This window comes from Balaenoptera musculus, chromosome 4, assembly GCF_009873245.2.
Source record: "Balaenoptera musculus isolate JJ_BM4_2016_0621 chromosome 4, mBalMus1.pri.v3, whole genome shotgun sequence".
Classification (NCBI taxonomy): domain Eukaryota; kingdom Metazoa; phylum Chordata; class Mammalia; order Artiodactyla; family Balaenopteridae; genus Balaenoptera; species Balaenoptera musculus.
This window is the reverse complement of record NC_045788.1, coordinates 23,236,969-23,259,839: the sequence shown is the minus strand read 5'-3', so window position 1 is coordinate 23,259,839 and position 22,871 is coordinate 23,236,969. Positions and strand designations below refer to the sequence as shown.

The 22,871-nt window shown below is 33.8% G+C and overlaps 1 protein-coding gene across 2 annotated transcripts in view; it reads left to right on the top strand.

Annotated features, from left to right (window-relative positions):
- ATR (ATR serine/threonine kinase) overlaps positions 1-22,871 on the top strand; it is a 103,043-nt gene that overhangs the window by 36,102 nt on the left and 44,070 nt on the right. For both annotated transcript variants that reach the window (XM_036851825.1, XM_036851824.1), the window contains 8 exons: positions 215-308; positions 1,298-1,423; positions 8,359-8,565; positions 9,649-9,762; positions 13,617-13,732; positions 17,175-17,295; positions 20,572-20,709; positions 21,544-21,754. In XM_036851825.1, the coding sequence (XP_036707720.1) occupies positions 215-308; positions 1,298-1,423; positions 8,359-8,565; positions 9,649-9,762; positions 13,617-13,732; positions 17,175-17,295; positions 20,572-20,709; positions 21,544-21,754 (1,127 nt within the window). The remainder of the gene's footprint in view (positions 1-214; positions 309-1,297; positions 1,424-8,358; positions 8,566-9,648; positions 9,763-13,616; positions 13,733-17,174; positions 17,296-20,571; positions 20,710-21,543; positions 21,755-22,871) is intronic.

The following is a 22,871-nucleotide window of genomic DNA, read 5'->3' as shown; positions in this document are numbered from 1 at the left end:
AGCAGACTGCCACAGGGTGATTTTGTTAGATTTGATTATTTGCCACTATTACCTGAGCATCCTAGACATGGTTAGGAAAAATACTTTGCATGTCAACAGTCAACTAGCACTTTCAAGTGTGAATTAAGTTGGCCTTAGTTTCAACCTCTGCTTTGTATTTTTTTTTTAATTTCATATTCGGCAAATAATTCTTTTTCTTCCAACTAACTATTAGGGATGCTGTGCAAGATTTTCTTCATGAAATATATTTTTTACCTGATCATCCAGAATTAAAAAAGATAAAAGCAGTTCTACAGGAATACAGAAAGGTATTTAATTTTTTATGTATGGTTTAGGAGATCATTGATACAAAATTATTCCTAAGTTCCAGAGCACTGAGTAGAGATTCTTTAGAATCATATCTAAGGATATTATAGTCATATTCTGATGGCTAATTTCTGATGACTAAATAATCCTATATTGAGTCCATGATTTTTAGAAGGAAGTTTTAGCATCTAGATCAAAGATTTAATAGGATTAGATAGAACAGAGAGCAAAGGATACAGTTCTTATGCCTTTACTACCCAGATCACTATGTTCTTACTTACAGTCCCTAAAAGAAGTGACTGTAGCTGCATACTCTGAGTAAAGAAAAAAAGCTGTGGGAGGATTCCAATTTTTTTGTGCTACAAACCATGTTATGGAAGTGTCAGATCTGATTCTGAACTTTAGAAGGGGAATCATCTGTAGTTCCAACATCCTGAAGTTCAGTGAACTCTCTGAAATTATAAAAATATTAGTGGTGATTCAATAGACTTTTAGGGCAGGAAGTGGGATACCTGACCTTGGGTCAGAGTAGCAGATGTATTTACTACAGATTGCAAGATTGATTCTGAAGACTTTATATGCTTTTTTACTGGGTAAATCATCAGTCATAAGAAAGTAAGTAGTCAAAATAAGGGGTGAATTATCTGCTTAATCTGTAGACCTCGTTCAAGGCTATTGTGTAGCCCTTTGTAAATTAAGGGAAACTTGCCTTTCTTACCAAGAAGGATTTATTTTGGATAAGTAAATTCTTTAGTTGAAATAAAATTTTTCTCCAAATCTAAAGATTTTAGAATGAAATCCCTTTCCCTGAGAATTACTAAAAGTTCATATGCTATACAAAGGAAGAGATAGAAATTATTTTTTAAAACTGCTTTCAATTGGGGTACAGTTTAACTACTTTAATGGTAACTATGTAGGAAATACAGGCCTTCTGAAATGGTTCCTGAAGTGGTTAATTGATAAGGTGTATCTCTCTGTGCTCTTTATATAGGAGACCTCTGAGAGTACTGATCTTCAGACAACTCTTCAGCTATCCATGAAAGCAATTCAACATGAAAATGTAGATGTTCGTATTCATGCTCTTACAAGCTTGAAGGAAACCTTGTATAAAAATCAGGTATACTAAGATATAATTAAAGAGTTATAGAAAAGAAAGGTTGGAAGTTTAAAGAAAAGATGACCGATTGGTGTATTTGCTTGAGATTCAGTAGGTTCAATGAAAGAAGTGATTTTTATTTTACCAAGATTATCAGATATGACTTAGAATCAGTAATTCATGAGATAGCCTTTGAGGCTGAAGAGGTTTGCATATTTTTTTGTTGTTTTTGAAGGGTCATGATTTGGCAGTTATATTTTAGGTTTACTGCGTCTTCCTGAGGAAGGGTTGTATGTGTTTGTACAGCAGCAGTTTCTGTGAGTTTTCTCATATAATTTCCTGTAGCTATCTTCCATATACAATTTCAGTAATTATGCCATTTTACATTTTGATGGAATTAACTGTGTTTTAATGAAGCTAAATTTTTAAATTTCCTTTTTTATGGGACCAGTGAACTTTATTCTTTTCCTTGTCAGCATAATGTAGATTATCCCTAAACTTGGTAAGAGTGAGAATTGGTATTTAAAATACCAGATCACTATAAATCTATAAAGTGGAAAAATTTTAAATGAGGTATTCATTTTTGCATATCAAGAACCCATATGATGGGTCTTCCCTGGTGGGCCATTGGTTGAGACTTCGCCTTCCAATGCAGGGGGTGCGGGTTCCATCCCTGGTTGGGGAGCTAAGATCCCACGTGCCTCGCGGCCAAAAAACCAAAACATAAAACAGAAGCAATATTGTAACAAATTCAATAAAGACTTTAAAAATGGTCTACATCAAAAGAATCTTAAAAAAAAAAACCCGTATGATAAGATGTGAGAGCCTAAGACCCTCGGGAGTTAGTGAATTGCAAAACTGTGTTGTATTTGTTTTCATGATAGAAGGAAGCATTTACTTAGGACAAAAGATATACATGATGGTAACAAGTACATGCTTCAGGGTCAGTGCACTTGTTTAACCAGTGTGGGAAACAGCCAACATGGAGATGATCCTACCACATGTGAGGAGCCTTGAATCTCCTTCAGTGTAGGTTTCACGCCCTCCTAACTGTAGATCTAGATTATCAGTAGATAATACAGTCAGTATACTGGCCCAAAACACCTAGGAAAAAAGAGAGAAGGAAATGGTTTCTTTTCCAACTATGGCAAGAAGGTAACATCAAAGTTGAAAGCAGTTCAGTTAAGTTCTTGAATAGTGCTATCCAAAAGAATTTTCTGTGAGGATGGAAATGTTCTGCACCTACACTGTATAAGCATTGCAACCACTAGCCACATGTGGCTCTCTGGAGGACTTGAAATGTATGATTGAAGAACTGAATTTTTGATTTAATTTTGCTTAATTTAAATTTAAACAGCTGCATGTGGATAGTGGCTATCTTATTGGACTATCTTAGTGCAGCTCTAGAAGAACCTACAGCAATAACCAGAGTATGAAACTGATGTAAGATAACAGGCTAGAGATCAAGAGAGTCTTTGTAGCGATGCTGTGAGAGTCCATGAAAGAACAAATGCAAAAGATATTCTTTTAAAAGTTCAAATCTTAGCCACAGAGAGAGGAAAAGATACTTTAGGAGTGCATTGAAAGACAGTATTTATCTAAAAATAGATCTAAAGTTGTATAACTGTATAAACAAATAATTTGGTATAATGTAGTAATAAAGCACACTTAAAGACGGTGTGACAGTTAATAAGGTGATGGCTAATGTAGCCTTGGATATGTAACTATTTTGATGGACTGACCTTGCAAAAGTGCTGTACTCTAGGGTAGTCACCAGAGGATCATTGACATTAAAGAAATGACAGCTTCTACTCCTTACTTTTAAGGAGGAATATACATATTTGAAGGAATATAGGACAGCTAAGCTCAGTGGATAGCAGAAAAATTTAACTTCTATGTCAAAAAAATCAGGCAATAGATCAAACTAAGCAACCATATAACCACTTTCTGAAAATTGATGCTGCTCAGGTTGAAGTGAATCCCTATGGTGAAATCCCAGAAGGACAAGTTGTTTGTGTTGAGACCAAAATAAACTTGGATGACAATGCAGAATAAATAATAAAAAGATATATTTACTAATAATTACAAATCTGAGAATGAGCCCATTGAAAATAAAGCTGCTAGGGACTTCCAAGTTATCCTAGGATAATGGTAGATGTCTAAATGTGAATCTCTGTATACCCTGCAAAACGCCATAAATAGCAAAAAGGAGAGCAAATAAAACCACACATAAGTCACACCTTCCACATAACTGTGAGACTGAGAATACTATGAACTTCAAATTACCTGTAATCAGCAGAGCTATCTCTGGAGCTCTTGCCACAAGCTTGTGTTGAGAACAGTTAGATTCTGAGGAGACCCTATGGAAAAAAAGTGGAGTGAAGGAACTATGGATGATGATAAAGCAAAGACAAAATCACCAACTGAGACGATCCCACTCTAGGTGCAACGATACTGAAAGTTGGTCTAAGATGTGGTACATCAGAGAATTGGTTATAGGGAAGGTACTTGAAAGTGTGTAGATCCTAAGGTTGCAGTCTTTGGAAGTCATTATCTCTGGGGGAGAAGTAAAAGAATAGGAAGGGGGAGGCACTTTTTGGAGAGAGTAGTAAACAGAAGGAAGAAAGTAAGAGAGAGAATTTTAAGGGTCCTGCAGAAATAAAAAGAAATCCACAAAATCAAAGATATACCTCCCCATACTACTCTCCTGCCAATAAAAGCTACTTATGAAAAAAACTACACTGAGCTATGCTGACAGAAAAGAGTACTTACGAAATCAGAATCTTGTAAGCTACTACAAAATCCTTACTGTTAACTGCATACAGCTATTATGAAGGGCCCACAATATAAATAGAAAAAAATATATGTTCTATGCATATACAAGGTTACTATAAGACAAAAACAGAAAATGAAAATTAAATCTTTGGTTGATGACAGTTTCTCCCCCAAAACCAATCATAAAGCATAAGTAAACTAGACTTAGCACTATAACCTGTTTTAAATATTTCAAGCAAGCATTTGCAGATATAAAAAAAGAATTAAGGGAATTTCCTGGCAGTCCAGTGGTTAGGACTCCACACTTTCACTGCTGAGGGCCCAGGTTCAACCCCCAGTCTGGGAACTAAGATCCTGCAAGCTGTGTGGCGTAGCCAAAAAAAAAATTAAGTGAGAAATTTAAAAAGAGAAATGGATAAAAAAACAAGATATGAAACAAGAGGTGACTGAACTGAAGAAGTTGAAGAAATGAAGGTTAAATTATAAGGACCGTGGGGGAAGAATATATATGACTAAAACTTTAGTAAGGAGCATTGACAAAAGGCAGAAGAATAATCAAGAGAACAAAAATGAGATTAGAGAAAGGAGTACAAAGGATCAAAGAAGTAGGTGAAATGGAAGCTTGGCAAAGATTTCACATACAAATAGAGTTTCTAAAAAAGAAAAATAAAACAATAGAACATAATTAATATTTAAAACTATAATCCAAGAACATTTTCTGGAAATAAAAGACCTAATAAGTCTGCATATTGAAAGGATCCATTGTGTACCTGCAACATTGACCCCAGAATAGTCAACCCTGAGACATATCTTAGACTTTAATAATAAGAAATCTTCAGGACCTACAGGTAGAAAAATATTTTTAAAAAATCACTTAAAAGGGCAAGAAAAGTAAGTTAGTATCAGAATTCTCAACAGCAATATACAGAGTGAGCCTAGAGGATAGCAGCATTTTCAAAAATGTAAGGGACACGAAGAATAAGCCAAGCTGTCCTTAGAATATCACAGATAAGAAACACAGTTTTAACGTACAAGAATTGAAGAAATATGAGTTTCACAAGCAAGCCCTTCCTAAGAGGTATGCTAGAGAATGGCTTCACTCCATCAAGAGATGACTGGGGAAACTTTGGCAAAAGAACTTATGGTTACTAGTTATATATTTAACTAAAACAACAGTGGGGACAAATTTGGGAGAATTCTATGTAAATGCTATATATTTTAATAAAATAGAAATTATGCAATTTTTTAAATGGGAGAGGAAGAGACTAAGATATAAATAAAATGAGCTTAGTCACTATTGCATAGGCAACAACTAGGAATCAAAATATACTATTTAAAACTGGTAAACAGTTAAAGAAGGTTAAATAAAGAGACCAGAGACATTATAAAAGGTATTTGTGTAAAGGGTACCTCTAGAACAAAAGTATAAATTTTCTTCTATACCAAAAGAAATTAATTTTTAGGAGCTAATTATAATTTTAAAAAACTGATAGAATTGAGGCCCGGCATATCAGTCATATTAATAAATGTGAAAGACCTTAAAAGAAAAAATATTACAAATTGACTTACAAAGCAGGAAACAACTCTGTGCTGTTTGTAATACACACGTATAACATAAATTATTTAGAAAGGCTAAAAATAAAGGAGTGAGCAAATTTTTAAGTTGAAATAAGAAAGCAGGAATTCTGATTCTGCCCCTAGACAAAGTAGAATAAAAACCAAAAGGTATTAAATGTGACAAAAAAGGGTACTTTATAATACTAAAAGCCGTAATTCACAAAAATACAATAGAAGATATGGAACTTACAAAGACGATACATTATGAATATATATACTCCTGAGCGAGCAAACCCACAGAGACAGAAGATAGATTAGTGGTTGCCTGGGGCTGGGAGGTTGGGAGGAAATGGTGAGTGAACTAATAATAGAATTAATGAAAAAAATCATACTGTTATTTTCATAAATGCTGAAATGGCCTTTGACATACTGTACCATCCATTTCAGATAAAAACACTAAAGAAAATAGGAATCGATGGATAGTACTAATATATTATAAATGTATACATATGCATATGTGTGTTTATGTATACTGCATACACACGTGCACACACATACACACATGCACGCATGCACGCTTGATGGGGAAATAAGATGCATTCCCACTGAAAGCAAGCTTGCTCATTATCTCCACTACAATTTAACATTCAGTTGGAAATATTGGCCAATGAATTTAGATAAGAGAAAACTCAGAGGCATAAGATTTGGAAAAGACATGAAACTATCTCTATTTGCAGATGGCATGCTAATATACTTGGAAAACTCTAGAAAATATCAATAAACTAGCTCAGACAACAAATTCAGTAAGATAGGAGAATATAAAAATCATAATCTTCATATAGCAACAATAACCAGGTAGAAGACTTGTTGGAAAACCCTATTTACAGTAGTAACAGAAAAAGATAATATACTTAGGAGTAAGCATAACAAGAAATGTATAAACCAATAAGAGGAAAACTTTGAAACACTCCTGAAAGACACAAAAATGTAATTGATTTAAACAAACAGAAACACCCCTTATTTATTGGGTAGGTTGACTCAATATTACAAAGATTTTAATTCTCCCTAGGATAATTTATAAATTTAATGCCATCCCAAAGAAATGCCAAGTTGTTTGTTTTTTTAACTAGAGAAGTTCATACTAATGTTAAGATGGAAAAACAAACATGTAAAAAATAGCTAGGAAAAATCTGAAAAAAAAAGCAACTATGGGAGTTCAGTAGCCCTCCCAGACATTAATATACTCTACAGCCTCTATAATTATAACAGTGTGATACTGGTACATGAGTAGACAGACCACTGGGAAAAAAAATAGAAAGTCTAGAAATAGACCCAAGTGTATATGGACCTTTAGGACATGATAAAAACATGGATTTTTTTTTCTTTTCTTTCTTTCTTTCTTTATTGAACACCTACTCATTTTATAAATTCTTTTGGAATTGAATATTTTTTGCTGAAAAATGAAACCCAGTTTATCTAACCTAGAAGTGAAGTAAAAACATTTTTAAGCACTTAGGAGAGAAGTATATTTTAAAATTACCTTTCATTTAGTGTTCATGTATTTATTGTCTTGAGTATGAACTGCATTTATCTTTGCCAACTAAAATGTTCTTTTCCTTATTGTTTTCTAGTTTTAACAAGGTAATATATGTCTATAATTATATTAGTTTTGCTGTTTATTGGTTACTAGTTCATCTATTTTAAGTATTTATGCCTGAATTAACCTGTAATGTTATTTAAATGAGTTAATGTTGAAGTTTCTGGATGACATAAAATGTCTTTATTTTTCTTTTGAAATGTATTATTCTAATTTGAATCACAGTTTTAACATGGAATTTGAGATGCTCATATATGCTTTACTTTTGCTAGAAGGAAAATTATGTAAACAAAGTAGTTCTAAAGTGGTCACACAGGTACAATATCTAAATCTAACTGGCTTGAGAATAGTCATTTCTTACGCCTAACAGTTTTTCATTATAGCATCCTCGGTAGATAGATGAAAAAAGATTACTTGAACCAACATATTTTTTCATAAAGCCTACCTCTTTCTTCCTACGTCTTTTGTTTTAAATCATCCCCACAGGACTCTTTTCCCGTATCTTTTTCTCCTGTAATAGCTTTTTATACACTCTTCAGTTTTCTTATTTTAATTAATAGCTCTTCCTTATTGACTTATTTACTAAAATATCTATTATCCTTGAAAAGATACTCTGAGCTCTTTTTCATCTTCATTTCTTCTTTACTTTGTACACATATTTGTTATTGTACGTATTGTATGATATTTTATCTGTTTGCATGTTTATTTTCCCTTTAGATTGTAAACTCATTGGGATAAGACTGTCTTATTTCTGTATACTGATGTAATAATACTCAGTAACTGTTTATTTAATGGATTAGTGATTAAAGCTTTTAAGCACACTTAATGATTCTAATCCCACAACATATTGTGGACTATATTATGTGAACTCAGCAAAAACTAGGTGAAAAGACTGAAGATATTTAATTTTTGAAGAATTTAATTTTGTCAATATTTGTCAGACATTCCTTAATTTTTTTAAGCTTTCTGGTTAGGACAATATACTAGTTTGTAGAAGTTATGTATAAACTTTCTACTTTTATTTTAGGAAAAACTGATCAGATATGCAACAGATAGTGAAACAGTGGAACCTGTTATTTCACAGTTGGTGACAGTGCTTTTGAAAGGTTGCCAAGATGCAAACTCTCAAGCTCGGTTGCTCTGTGGGGAGTGCTTAGGGGAATTGGGAGCAATAGATCCAGGTCGGCTAGATTTCTCAACCACTGAAACCCAAGGAAAAGATTTTACATTTGTGGTAAGTTTTGGTAATTTGGAATGACCAGAAGAGTTCTCTGTCCTAATGGGGTTTCTATATTCCATTTACAAGAAACTATTCAGGTTATCCTTAGTGGCAGCTTGATCTAAACTAGACAATTTAGGTAATTTCTGAGTTTATTCCTTAATACTATTGCAGAGACCTTTAGCCAAAAACTATAAAGTTGGAGTCCAGTCTAGTGTGCTATGTTCTTTTAAATAAGCTTTCTAGGGACTTCCCTGGTGGCACAGTGGTTAAGAATCTGCCTGCCAATGCAGGGGGCACAGGTTCGATCCCTGGTCCGGGAAGATACCACATGCTGTGGAGCAACTAAGCCCGTGTGCCACAACTACTGAGCCTGCGTGCCACAACTACTGAAGCCCATGCACCTAGAGCCCGTGATCCGCAACAAGAGAAGCCACCGCAATGAGAAGCCCACGCACCACAATGAAGACCCAACACAGCCAAAAATAAATAAAAAACAAAAACAAAAAAATAAATAAGCTTTCTAACCTAATCATGACAGATACTTAAAATCTAATTAATTATTTAAATTTTACTATTTAAACACAATTGCTAAGTGTCTCCATGGGAAACTGATTCCCAGGGTGTTTTAATAGTGTGTATATAAAAATGTTTCCATACTCAAATGAGTGTGGGAAATCTTATAAAACAAAATTAAACAGAACTTTTAATATATTGGGGAACGTTATGAATCTCCTAGAGAAGAGTGTGTGAAAATTATTTTTTGGAGCTTCTCAGTTGACCAAGAATGCAAGTTAGGAAATTCTATATGTACAATTTTCTTTCTAAGAGTTAAAAAACAAAAAATGCAAATTGCTGGATTTATGTAAAAGTTGAATGAGTCTAACACTTTATAAATAGTCTGAAAAGCCTTAGATTTGGCTTCTTAGCTACAGGTTATATTTTAGTCGTGGTACCAAACTTTGTTTACACCTTACTGAGCTTTCCTTTTCGAAGTTAAATTCACTTAGGTGACTAAGTTAAATTCACCATGGAATGATGTACAGTTTAAGAAAATTTATACAAATTATTCTGTAATTTTTTCTTGTTCTTATTGAGACTGGAGTAGAAGATGCAAACTTTGCCTATGGATTATTGATGGAACTAACAAGAGCTTACCTCGCATATGCAGATAACAGCCGAGCTCAAGATTCAGCTGCTTATGCCATTCAGGTAAGAGTGTATATAGACATTACTGGCTTTATGTTATTAAATTCTAGTAAGAAAGTTGTAAATTCTGTGCTTTAGAAACTCTTATTTTTTTTTGACTGTCATTTTTATTATCAAAGTAATACACGTTCTTAACAAAAATTTCAAACAGTACAGAAATGTACCCTCCTAACAGATTATTATATGTACTTGGAAGTTTTTTCTATGTGTATACAAATATATATGTTTTCTCCACCAAACAAGCAGATCATAGTACTTGATTTTCTTCTGTGCTTAATAGTCTTATCTTGTGTAATTTTCCATGTCAGTACATATATCTCTAATTCATTCTTTTCAATGACTTAATATTCAATATGAACATGCCGTAATTTAAGAAATTTATTTAACACGTTTAGGTTGTGTTCAGTGTTTTGTTTTTACAAAAAAATGATTTTGAAAACATACATAATTTCTAAGTACTTGAGTGAATATATCAACAATAAATATCAAGAAATTAAAATGTCTCAGAGCAGATACAGAGTTTACATTTGATAGATTTTATCAAAAAAGTTTCACCAGATAATATTCCCTTGACAAACCTGCCCTTAATTAAAGTTTTAAGTCTTTGCCGATGTGACAAATAAAAAATGATATTGTTTCATTTTAATTTGCATTTAATTATGAGAGAGGTGTAACAACTTTTATATATTTATTGCTTTTTTGTGAATTTTTTCTACATGATCTTTTCCCATTTTTCCCTTGGTATTGGTCTTTTTTTTAATTGATTTTTTAAAACCTATTTGGATGTAGTGGAAATTAACCCTGTGTCTACCATACGTGTAATAAATATTTTTCCAGTTTGACTTTTTTGGCCCCTTTTCATGATATTTTTTTTAATTAAAAGATTTTTTATTTTGTTATATATTCAGGTCTGAAATTCATGGTTAGAGGTATGAGTTAAACATATTTGGAAGTTTTCATAATTCATAGTAGAGATGGCATTTACAACTGTGATTCTGGATGAGACGATCAAGAGAGGGAGTATGTATAGATAAAAAGGTTCTAATAATTGAGACCTGGATAATGAGAGCTCAGTGAGAAGAGGGAAAAAGTAAGAAAACTGAGAAGGAGCTACCAATAAGGTAGGAGAATATGGTGTTCTGGAAGACAAGAAAGTGTTTCAGGAAGTATGGAGTGATCCAAATTCTGATCATAAGTTTAATAATTTCAGGGTTGAGAATTGACCATTAACTGTATTAACATAAAGGTCATTGGTGACCTTGACAAAAGCAGTTTCAGTGTAGTTTAGAAAGCCTCATTACAGTATTTTTAAGAACATGTGGGAAGAGAGGAATTAGAGAAATTACAGAAACTCTTTTGAGGAGTGTTGCTATCAAGGAGAGAGGAAGAATGAGATAGTAGCTGGGGAGGAAAAGGCGTAAAGATGGGAAAAAAAGACATGTTTATCCGTTGCTTGGGAACAGTTCAGCGGGAGGAGAATAGCGATGCTGTATAAGAGAATTGGTATAATATTATTTTAAATAGGTAAAGAGATGTGGAATATAGTGTACCAGTGGAAAGAGTAGCCTTAATTAAAAACAAACACAATTTGGGACTTCCCTGGTGGTCCAGTGGTTAAGACTCCACACTCCCAATGCAGGGTGCCTGGGTTTGATCCCTGGTCAGGGAACTAGAGCCTGCATGCCGCAACTAAGACCTGGCACAGCCAAATAAAAAAATAAATATTTAAAAAGAAAAAGAAACAAACAAGGGACTTCCCTCGTGGCACAGTGGTTAAGAATCCGCCTGCCAGTGCAGGGGACACGGGTTTGAGCCCTGGTCCGGGAAGATCCCACATGCCGCAGAGCAACTAAGCCCGTGTGCCACAGCTACTGAGCCTGTGCTCTAGAGCCCACAAGCCACAACTACTGAGCCCGGGTGCCACAACTACTGACGCCCACGTGCCTAGAGCCCGTGCTCTGCAACAAGAGAAGCCTCCGCAATGAGAAGCCCATGTACCTTTGGTAGTGTATATATGTCCATGCCACTCTCTCACTTCGTCCCAGCTTACCCTTCCCCCTCCAGCCGCATAGCACAGGGAGATCAGCTTGGTGCCTTGTGACCACGTAGAGGGGTGGGATAGGGAGGGTGGGAGGGAGACGCAAGAGAGAGGAGATATGGGGATATATGTATATGTATAGCTGATTCACTTTGTTATAAAGCAGAAACTAACACACCATTGTAAAGCAATTATACTCCAATAAAGATGTTAAAAAAAAAAAAGAGGAAGAAGCTCGCGCACTGCCACGAAGAGTAGCCCCAGCTCGCCACAACTAGAGAAAGCCCGCGCACAGCAACGAAGACCCAATGCGGCCATAAATTAACTAGTTAATTAATTAATTAAAAAATAAAACATACAATTGTGACTCATTAAATTAGAGTAAATTAAAAAGAAAAAACCAATTCATCTGTAGTAACAAAAGAGAAAGCAGAGCATATAAGCACTGATACTGATATTGCCAGGCTGGGGAGATATTAGCATGGAAGTTGTGGAGATCTCTTGTGATTACTTGTTTTCTCAGTGAAATATGAAGCAAGATCTACAACTGTAAGTATATTAGTGTGTTTTGTTTTTTCTTCCAATTTTATTGAGATATAATTGACATTCAGCGCTGTATAAGTTTAAGATGTGTAGCATAATGATTTGACTTACATACATCGTGAAATGATTATCACAATAAGTTTAGTGAACATCCATTATCTCACATAGATACAAAATTAAATTTTAAAAAATATATTTTTCCTTGTGATTAGAACTCTTGGGATTTATTCTCTTAACAACTTTCATATATAACATAGCAGTGTTAATTATATTTATCATGTTCTGCAATACATCCCTAGTATTTATTTATAAGTGGAAGTTTGTACCTTTTACTGCCTTTATCTAATTCCCCTCCCCTAACATTAAAAGTATAAATGGTTCCAAGACCAAAAAGTTAGAGGATTGCTGATTTACTAAGTCTGTTATTGGAGGTTGATTATGAGGACTTCTGTAGCCAGAGTGACTTTGCAAACATCAGAAAAAGCTGGCTTCAAACAAAATTTTAATAACATTTTAAAGTTAAATGAAAATGTTTTGAATACTTCTGTATTTGAACTTTCATAAACTTCCTTACTTTTATTAAAAAATGCTAAGTATAAAGTACATATTCTATTAGACAGTATTTATACTTTACAATTATTAGGAATACATCTATTGCATGTGGTCCTTTTCAGTGAAATTAGAAAGAAAGAATAGTAGATGATGGAAGATATAATACCCTAACATATTTGTCTTGTTTTAAAGATTGATATTGGGAGACAAAGATTTTTTTTTTTTCTTTATAAAATCCCACTTGTTTTATTTTCAGGAAAGTAAAATATAACCATTTCATTGATGGACTTGAATAGTAAATTGGTCTTTAACATTTGCATCTTATTTTCAGAATTTTAAGATCAGTACTTTATATATAGAATTTGAGATATCTTGAATTTTTGAACTATTTTGGATTTGTAGTTACGTTCATTAAAATTCAGAAAAGGTCAAATTCTAAAAGTTCTGCAAATATAGAAAATTCCAATTTTTTCCTCCAAATAGCTTAGTCATTTGTTTCAATACATGTTATGTACAGCACACAAATTGCATGTTCAAATATTACCACAGCTTTGTGACCTTGAGTAAGTCACCTAAATGGTTTTAAGCATTGAGACAACTCCAAAATTTTATCATTGTATGTATTTTTCTATGTATTTTTATGGCTGTAATGTGTAGAATGTTGATGGATGTAAAGGTTTATCGTTTCATTGACAATTTACAACTGTAAAATATGTATTTGTAGGAGTTACTTTCTATTTATGACTGTAGAGAGATGCAGACTGATGGCCCAGGTCACCAATTGTGGAGGAGATTTCCCGAGCATGTTCGGGAAATACTGGAACCTCATCTAAATACTAGGTCTGTAGACTCATTAAAACTATTTTCATAAAATTGTTTTTAACTTTATAAACTAAATGTTATTTTTGATATAACTTTTTAGCATTAAAAGTATTTTTAGTATGTTCTAATATGTATTTTGCACTAAGATTTATGCTTATAATATTGTCAAAATGAGAAGTGTAGTCTGCTCATTGTTTAAATTCTGTAACTTTAAGTATTGAGACAAATTCATTGAAGCTGAAAGGATTGATTTTTTTTTTTTAATTCAACTGTCAGTAGTACTTTGAAAAATCTACTTTAAATTGAATATGAGTTGAAACTTTTGATAGATCTAATTAACACAGAAATTTAAGAATTTAAAGTTAGTCCCAAAGCCTTTAGTAATCCCAATTAGAGATTAGAGATTTTTAGCCCTACCAATTTCTCCTCATGAAAATATTTTCTCCTTCTACTTTTAAAAAAAGTATTTTCTACCTTTTTTTGCCTCCCCATTTTAATAACTTTGTTAGGACTGATTGAAGGCCATAAATAATTTTTAGTTAGAAACTTTAATTTTAGGTAGTCTAAGTCACAAGCTTATTGGATACGTGACCTTGCATAAATTTAGTTTTTGAACCTTAGTAGACATGTAGTAAAATTCTTTTTAAAAGCCCTTAAGTATGCATACTTATTTGCTAGATACCCTTTAATATTTAGAAACCTTTTAAACATCATTTTATTTCTTATGAAGAGCATTGTTTAAAGATATAAATGTTTGTTTTTTCTTTTTTGAGGACTCCATACTTCTCCATTTCTTTATCTATATTTTATAGCACATATAGATGCTTAAGAGTTTCTGTGATCTTGTTGAAAGTTTATGGCTTTTAGAGTCATGTAGACCCAAATTTGAATCTTGACTGCATTTGCTCACTCTAAAATCTTGGGCAATTTACTTAATATTTCCAAGTCTCAGGTTTTTTTCATCTTGAAAATGTGGATAGCTTTACTTACGTTATTTGATTGTTAGGAATAGAGAAGATAATGTTAAAAAGTACCTAGCAGAGTGCCTGACATTTGACTTAGACTCAATGATAAATGCTTATTCAATGTCAGCTTGTTGAATTTTGCTTTTTTTGGAAGGGGTAGTGTGGCTATTCCCTGCTTCATGTGAAGTAGAAGCCAGCATTTCTGCCCACTTGTTATTCAATGTAGTATTTCGTAAGAAGCGAACATTTTCTGCCAACTTCTTGTTCTTTCATAAGAAGAATATTTAAGTGGTCATTTATAAGAGTGATCTTAGCAAAGCAATGAGAATTCTTATGATCCTTCTACTTTTATATCTGGGAGTTTGAAGGAACCTCTCAGATGGTCCCTCAATGGTAGAAGTTAGATTTATCTAGCTGGAATCTGCTCATTGAAATCACCACCTCATAAATGTAAGAAGTCAATAGAGAGCAATATTAATGGAATTGACTCACTTTTGTATGAAACACCAAGATACCAGGTTAGCCAGTAGGGCAGTTTTATAGCTTGGACTGCTTGATATTTTCTCCACAGGGCCTAGGAAAATAAAAGACTTCCTACCATATCCTTGTTTTTGCTGCTTTAAAGTTATACTCCTATACTCTCCTTTAATTTTTTTTTTTCACTTGGGCTGTTTATATGCAGTCACTAAACCTAGATCAAAGGGATGGCTATGTTTGGGAGATTTGATTTTTAGAACTAGTTAGATCAACTATAATTCAAAATTGCCACAGAAATAATTTTAGGAGAAAATATCAGGATGTGTCTTAACAGAACCTGACTTGTACCCCAATATCAGTAGTTTTCTAACTAAGTTCACCATAAAACTTGGTAAAATCATCTAGAGAATTCATGAAGATTCAAAATAGTGATGGTTAACTGAGAGATTATTGGATTTTTCAGTTTTTAGCAATTTGTGATACAGTGAAATACATAATGTTTGCTGAGAACCTTGAGTATAGGGCATTAATTATATTTGTCATTTCCTAACCTTGCATTGGTGATGAAAAAGGAACCCACTCACCTCAAAATATTGCTGTACACATGTGTAAGATGAGACCTGTTTGAGCATGTTTAAGTGTTAACACTGAGGAGCAAATAGAAAGGATCATGTTGAAGTTATGGAAGAGAGAAGTGGTAATTGATATAATAAGGACCCCGAGGGGCATCCAAAATGGTAGCCATATATCTAATGGAAGATTAGATTAGAGGAAGTGAAATCTCTTTCTCTGTAATACGGGAAGATAAAATAATGGATGGAACTTAGCAGATTTTACAGATTTAGTTGTGGGATTGTGTTAATGGTTTCTTCTTTTTTTTTTTCCATGAAGTAAGAAGTATAGGAGATGAGATTATTGGCTGAAAGTGGCAATGGAGTTGTTATAGGTGATGTAAGGATAGTGGTGATGATTTGAAATAGCCACTGTGGAAAAGAGAAGAGAGAGCTGATAAGGAAAACTTAAAAGGCTTTCTGGGCAGCGTAGAGGTCCATTGAGGTTGAAGACTAAGACATGTAGTAGTACTAATCTCATAAGCAATTTAGTGATTTTTCCTCTATCAATGCAGTGGCCTAGGTATCATTTCAGTGAAGGCAGGCATTTAGACTGATCCAAGGTTGGGAGCTTGGTGGATGGGTACCGCTGGTAAAGAAAATGTGGCAGTGGGGTGCGTACAGGATATTACCAAGAGAGTACTTGAAGTGAAGTACCATGGAGACCAAGCTGGCTAGGGAGAGAGGTAATGAAAGGAAGGTATTATAGATCAGGAGAGTTTAGCAGAGTCAAGGGACAGAAGATCTCAGTGAGAGAACAGATGTGTCAGAGTAACTGAGCAAAAGAACTGGAACTTTGGGAAACTGGCCATAAAGTGAGGTCTAAATAGTACATTTTGGAAGTGAAGAAGTTTCTCTGTATTGGCAAGGGAGTCCCGACAAAGAAATAGAGGGGAAAGTCATTGAGAAGTTTTCAGTTTGACTAGATGGTTCAGCCAGACATTGAAGTCACTCAGGATGATAAGACTTGGTGAAGAAAGAAAATGCAGAGCAATTTACTAAATTTATCAATGAGTTTGGTAATCAGTGGGTTTGGTAGATGCCCAGAATGAGGAGTAGAGAATAGTATATATACCTGGGTGGCTTGAACCTCAAAGGAACAGATCTTTCTTGTACAATGATGGGGTTGGAAGGATCTGAAAGGAGCATTGAGGAAGGGAGGAAGCAGACTTAAATCCTTTGAAGTACTTGTGGTGTGCATGAATGACCTACTGCCCTGCCATTAAGAAGACTTTAGGGAAAGTAGTGTCTTTAGCCAGATTTCAGTAAAGGCAAGGCAGTAGTGGGGTAGTCAGTGAAAGAGTTGATGTAGTTTCTTATGCTTTCTTTACTAAAGTTCTAAACAGATGGATATATATATATAAATATATATATATTTTTTTTAATAAACAATTTTTTAAATTACAGATATAAGAGTTCTCAGAAGTCAACAGATTGGTCTGGAGTAAAGAAACCAATTTACTTAAGTAAATTAGGTAATAACTTTGCAGAATGGTCAGCATCTTGGGCAGGTTATCTTATAACAAAGGTAAGAACTCTGTTCAGAATTTGACTGAACAGAAATTGTAAAGGAAATGAGAACATCTATCTGAATGCATAGTACACACAGTAGGAATTATAATATTTGTGCTGATATAGAAGTTTTCGTAGGAAATGTTTACTACTAGAGAGTAACAATTTCTCTGTTGTTACTAGTAACAGTTTCTGAGTAAGAAGGTAGTTGTTTTATCAAGCAAATTACTATGTTCTTCATGTGTTTGTAAAATGTCTATTATATTATGTCTGTTCATTTTAGCTTGTAAAATAATACTGTTTAAAAGGATATAAATGCTTTATCAGACTTTGTTACATAATAAAAAGATTTCTTAGGTAATAAAAAGATAATATTATCCCTTAGTGGCTACTTCTGAAAGAGGATACATTATCTGAACTTCCTCCAAAATAAAAGTAGAGGTTTTTTTGTTTTGTTTTTTTTTCACACACACACACACTGTATTTTATTTTTACAAGAGATAAATAGACTGACATCAAGCATTGTACATGGATGACCACAACAAAAGCAACAATGATTGCAATTACCAAACATGAAACACACTCATACTATGTCATAATATTGACATTCAGTCCAGTAATCCTCCACTGTAGCAGCTCCTTTACTTTGCAGTGAAAATTGATGTGTATATTCTTTGCCTCTGAGTCCTTGTGGGATTTTTTTTTTTTAATTCAAACAGAAAGTCACAAAAATTATACTCATCCTCATCAGTTCACTCAGTCCCATGTAATTAATTTTTTTTTTCATCTTGATCTTTTGTTAGCACTTTTATGAGCTCATCAGTTTTTCATTAGAGTTCTGAAAATGCTTATTCATTCAGTTCGGCAGTACAGTCAGTTACCAGAAACCTGTACTTGTCAGAGTCTTTGCCATGAATTTCTTGAAGATGAAACCCTTTTATAGGAACATATTTGCAAAAGCATCAGAGTACACCCAGAACTGTCTGTAAATGACAAAAGACTTAAAAATGACCACAGTTAAAGATTTGATGAAAGTTCATAATAATGCAGTTGACAAGAAAATTAGTTATTTCTGAGATATACATTTTAAAGTAATAACTAGGATTATGACTTATAACATTATACCAGAACATATAAGATTTTTAGAAATTTCATGTAATGTCTGAAACATTTATATTAACATATTTCCATACAAATAACCCAATGAAAGTTTAGTATTAGTTGTTTTGTTTGTTTGTTTTTTTATACTGCAGGTTCTTATTAGTCATCAATTTTATACACATCAGTGTATACATGTCAATCCCAATTGCCCAATTCAGCACACCACCATCCCCACCCCACCGCAGTTTTCCCCCCTTGGTGTCCATATGTCTGTTCTCTACATCTGTGTCTCAACTTCTACCCTGCAAACCGGCTCATCTGTACCATTTTTCTAGGTTCCACATACATGCGTTACTATACAATATTTGTTTTTCTCTTTCTGACTTACTTCACTCTGTATGACAGTCTGTAGATCCATCCACGTCTCAACAAATGACTCACGGTCATTCCTTTTTATGGCTGAGTAATATTCCATTGTATATATGTACCACAACTTCTTTATCCATTCGTCTGTTGATGGGCATTTAGGTTGCTTCCATGACCTGGCTATTGTAAATAGTGCTGCAATGAACATTTGGGTGCATGTGTCTTTTTGAATTACAGTTTTCTCTGGGTATATGCCCAGTAGTGGGATTGCTGTGTCATATGGTAATTCTATTTTTAGTTTTTTAAGGAACCTCCATATTGTTCTCCATAGTGGCTGTATCAATTTACATTCCCACCAACAGTGCAAGAGGGTCCCCTTTTCTCCACACCCTCTCCAGCATTTGTTGTTTGTAGATTTTCTGATGATGCCCATTCTAACTGGTGTGAGGTGATACCTCATTGTAGTTTTGATTTGCATTTCTCTAATAATTAGTGATGTTGAGCATCTTTTCATGTGCTTCATGGCCGTCTGTATGTCTTCTTTGGAGAACTGTCTATTTAGGTCTTCTGCCCATTTTTGGATTGGGGTGTTTGTTTCTTTAATATTGAGCTGAATGAGCTGTTTATATATTTTGGAGATTAATCCTTTGTCCGTTGATTCATTTGCAAATATTTTCTCCCATTCTGAGGGTTGTCTTTTCGTCTTGTTTATGGTTTCCTTTGCTGTGCAAAAGCTTTGAAGTTTCATTAGGTCCCATTTGTTTATTTTTGTTTTTATTTCCATTACTCTAGGAGGTGGATCAAAAAAGATCTTGCTGTGATTTATGTCAAAGAGTGTTCTTCCTATGTTTTCCTCTAAGAGTTTTATAGTGTCTGGTATTACATTTAGTTCTCTAATCCATTTTGAGTTTATTTTTGTGTATGGTGTTAAGGAGTGTTCTAATTTCATTCTTTTACATGTAGCTGTCCAGTTTTCCCAGCACCACTTATTGAAGAGACTGTCTTTTCTCCATTGTATATCTTTGCCTCCTTTGTCATAGATTTGTTGACCATAAGTGCGTGGGTTTATCTCTGGGCTTTCTGTCTTGTTCCATTGATCTATGTTTCTGTTTTTGTGCCAGTACCATATTGTCTTGATTACTGTAGCTTTGTAGTATAGTCTGAAGTCAGGGAGTCTGATTCCTCCAGCTCCGTTTTTTTCCCTCAAGACTGCTTTGGCTATTCAGGGTCTTTTGTGTCTCCATACAAATTTTAAGATGATTTGTTCTAGCTCTGTAAAAAATGCCATTGGTAATTTGATAGGGATTGCATTGAATCTGTAGATTGCTTTGGGTAGTATAGTCATTTTCACGATGTTGATTCTTCCAATCCAAGAACATGGTATATCTCTCCATCTGTTTGTATCATCTTTATGATCTTGTACTTAATGTGCTGGCTGAGAGAATACCTTCTGGTTACTCTCCTCACCTATGTGCTCAAGGAATAAATATACTAAATTTAATGTTAGCTAAGTAAAATATACTATATTTAGGGAAGTTAATCTGTAACAAAACGTGATTCATTTTAAAATGAACTGTAAGGGGAAAAGACCATTTTTGCTGAGATAGTTGGCAGCCCAGGTAGCTGCATTGCCTGTAGGGGTCTCAGCAGTTCAGGCACTTGACCAGAGGGATGGTGATCTGAAATCCTCCCCGCTTTGAGTGCCTTTCTCCATAGAATACCCACTCTGCAATGTTAAATTAGCTCACATGTTGTTTTTTGGCATTAATCAAAAGAATAAAATGAATAAAACTACTTACTCTCTCTAAACCATTGGAGTTTATAGGTGCGGCATGATCTTGCCAGTAAAATCTTCACCTGCTGTAGCATTATGATGAAGCATGATTTCAAGGTGACCATCTATCTTCTTCCACATATTCTAGTGTATGTTTTGTTGGGTTGTAATCAAGAAGATCAGCAGGAGGTAAGATATATCATTTTATTTGGTTTCTGTTTGTCCAAACATTTATGCAATGTAATTAGTATTAAAAAGGCTACATATTAGTAGGAAATGTAGATCAAGGTATGCTATAATATGTAAGTACATATGAAAACGCTTACAAAATCCTTTTTTTATACTTTTATTTATCAAAGAGTTGTATAATGCTTAGTTCATATCCTTTACCTATTTGTGGCTGTGTATGTGTGTGTCCTTTTTAAATAATTGGTGGGCGTTTGATATGTATTCTGGATACCAGTTTGTGCCAGTCATATCTCACAGAAATTTTTCCAGTTAGTGGTTTTATTTTTAAACTTCGTTTATGTCTTTTGCCATGCAGAAATTTTAAATATAAATGCCAAATTTATAAATCTTTTATAACTTTTTAATTTAAACCTTTTATGTGATGCCTTCTCTTAGCCAATGTCATGAACATATTTTCCTACATTTTTTTGATCCTTTTGTTTCTACATGCCCTTCAATTACTCTGAAATTGATTTTTACAGATACTGTGAGGTATTGTTTAAAGTTTTATTTTCTACTAGTTAACAAGTAGTTTCGTGATCATTTATTGAATAATCTAGAAGAATTTTTTAATATTTTTATATTTGCTCTCGTGACTCTTTTACAGTATATTTTCTTTTCAGGGAAACATTTTATTGGCTTAATTATAGATGAGAAAAATGATTTATTTTTAATCTATGATGGATTTTTTTTCTTTTGAAAATTATTACCTTAAAATGGTTAGTCTTATATGTCAGGTAATAGTAAAATGATATTATGCAGACATATTATTCACCATAAAATGGTTCTTCTTAGGTTTATGCAGAAATTATGGCAGTTCTAAAGCATGACGATCAGCATACCATAAGTACCCAAGACAGTGCATCTGATCTGTGTCAGCTCAGTACACAGACTGTGTTCTCCATGCTTGACCATCTCACACAGTGGGCAAGGCACAAATTTCAGGCACTGAAAGCTGAAAAATTTCCACAAGGCAAATCAAACAGAGATAAGGTGGACTCCATGAGTAAGTCATAAGTTCTGTATACTTCCTTCTCTTAATTATTAACCAGTTAGCTCCTTTCTGTATCAGTTCTGTAATTTAAGCATTAGCTTTTAAAAGACCTATGTTTTCTTGCATCCCTTTTTTTTCCCCCTTAAGATGGCCTTTTTACTGAGAAAGAGCAGTGAATTTATAGTTAGAAAACCTCTCTTTAAATTCTTACTGTCACTTCCTTAAGCAAAACACATACCTAATTTTTCTTTGCATAAAATAGGGTTGATTTTATCTCCCTTAGAAGATTGAGGATTAATTGGGATGGTGATGATATAAATCATTGTGTGTATATATATGAATAGTGAAGTGTTCTTTATACTTTTTCACTTATAAGATACTCTTTGCAGTCTTTTTCACACTTAAGTTTTAAATTTCCAAGAGTTTACTTTCATTCATTTCATGGCCTATTTTTTTTTCTTTTTTTAATTCATCTTATTCTTCTTATTCTTCTTTTCCCTTTCTCTGGTAGTGTTTGGTATCCAGCAGGCTCTCCAAATATGCTTAATATATGTTACTATACTGTACCCTGCTACACCTACTATCGTGCTATTTTTTTCCCTGTGATATTACAACTCCCACAAAGGTGACTAAAAGAGGAATCTCATTAGAGTTTAAAATGACACTTGCCCCTATGATACCAGCACTTGGTGAGAAGAATTATATTCATCAGACATTAATAGATACTCTTAATGTCTTTGAACTTTTGTGGTTTTCATTCTTGCAGCAAGTGGGTAAAGTATATGATACTTCTGCTTCTTGTATACTTTAGCTGTTTTAGTGGGATCACATGATTTTCCCCCAAAGCTTCGAGGCTAATTGGAAAAACTGACTAAGACCCTTAAAGAGGCCTTCACTTACACCAAGTTCTCAGTTTGTGAGCATCTCCCTCTTGTTGTTCCTGTATCTGTGGAAGCACATACATTCCTGTTGTTAAGCACAACAGTTTGTTATTTTTCTAAGATTTTTTGAACTTGCCAATAATTATGTTTAGGGGAATGTTTTTCTCTGCAATAAGACTAATTATTGATATATTTTACATTATTTCAACAATTAAATGTCTCTGTTTCTGCATGTGAAAATGATAACC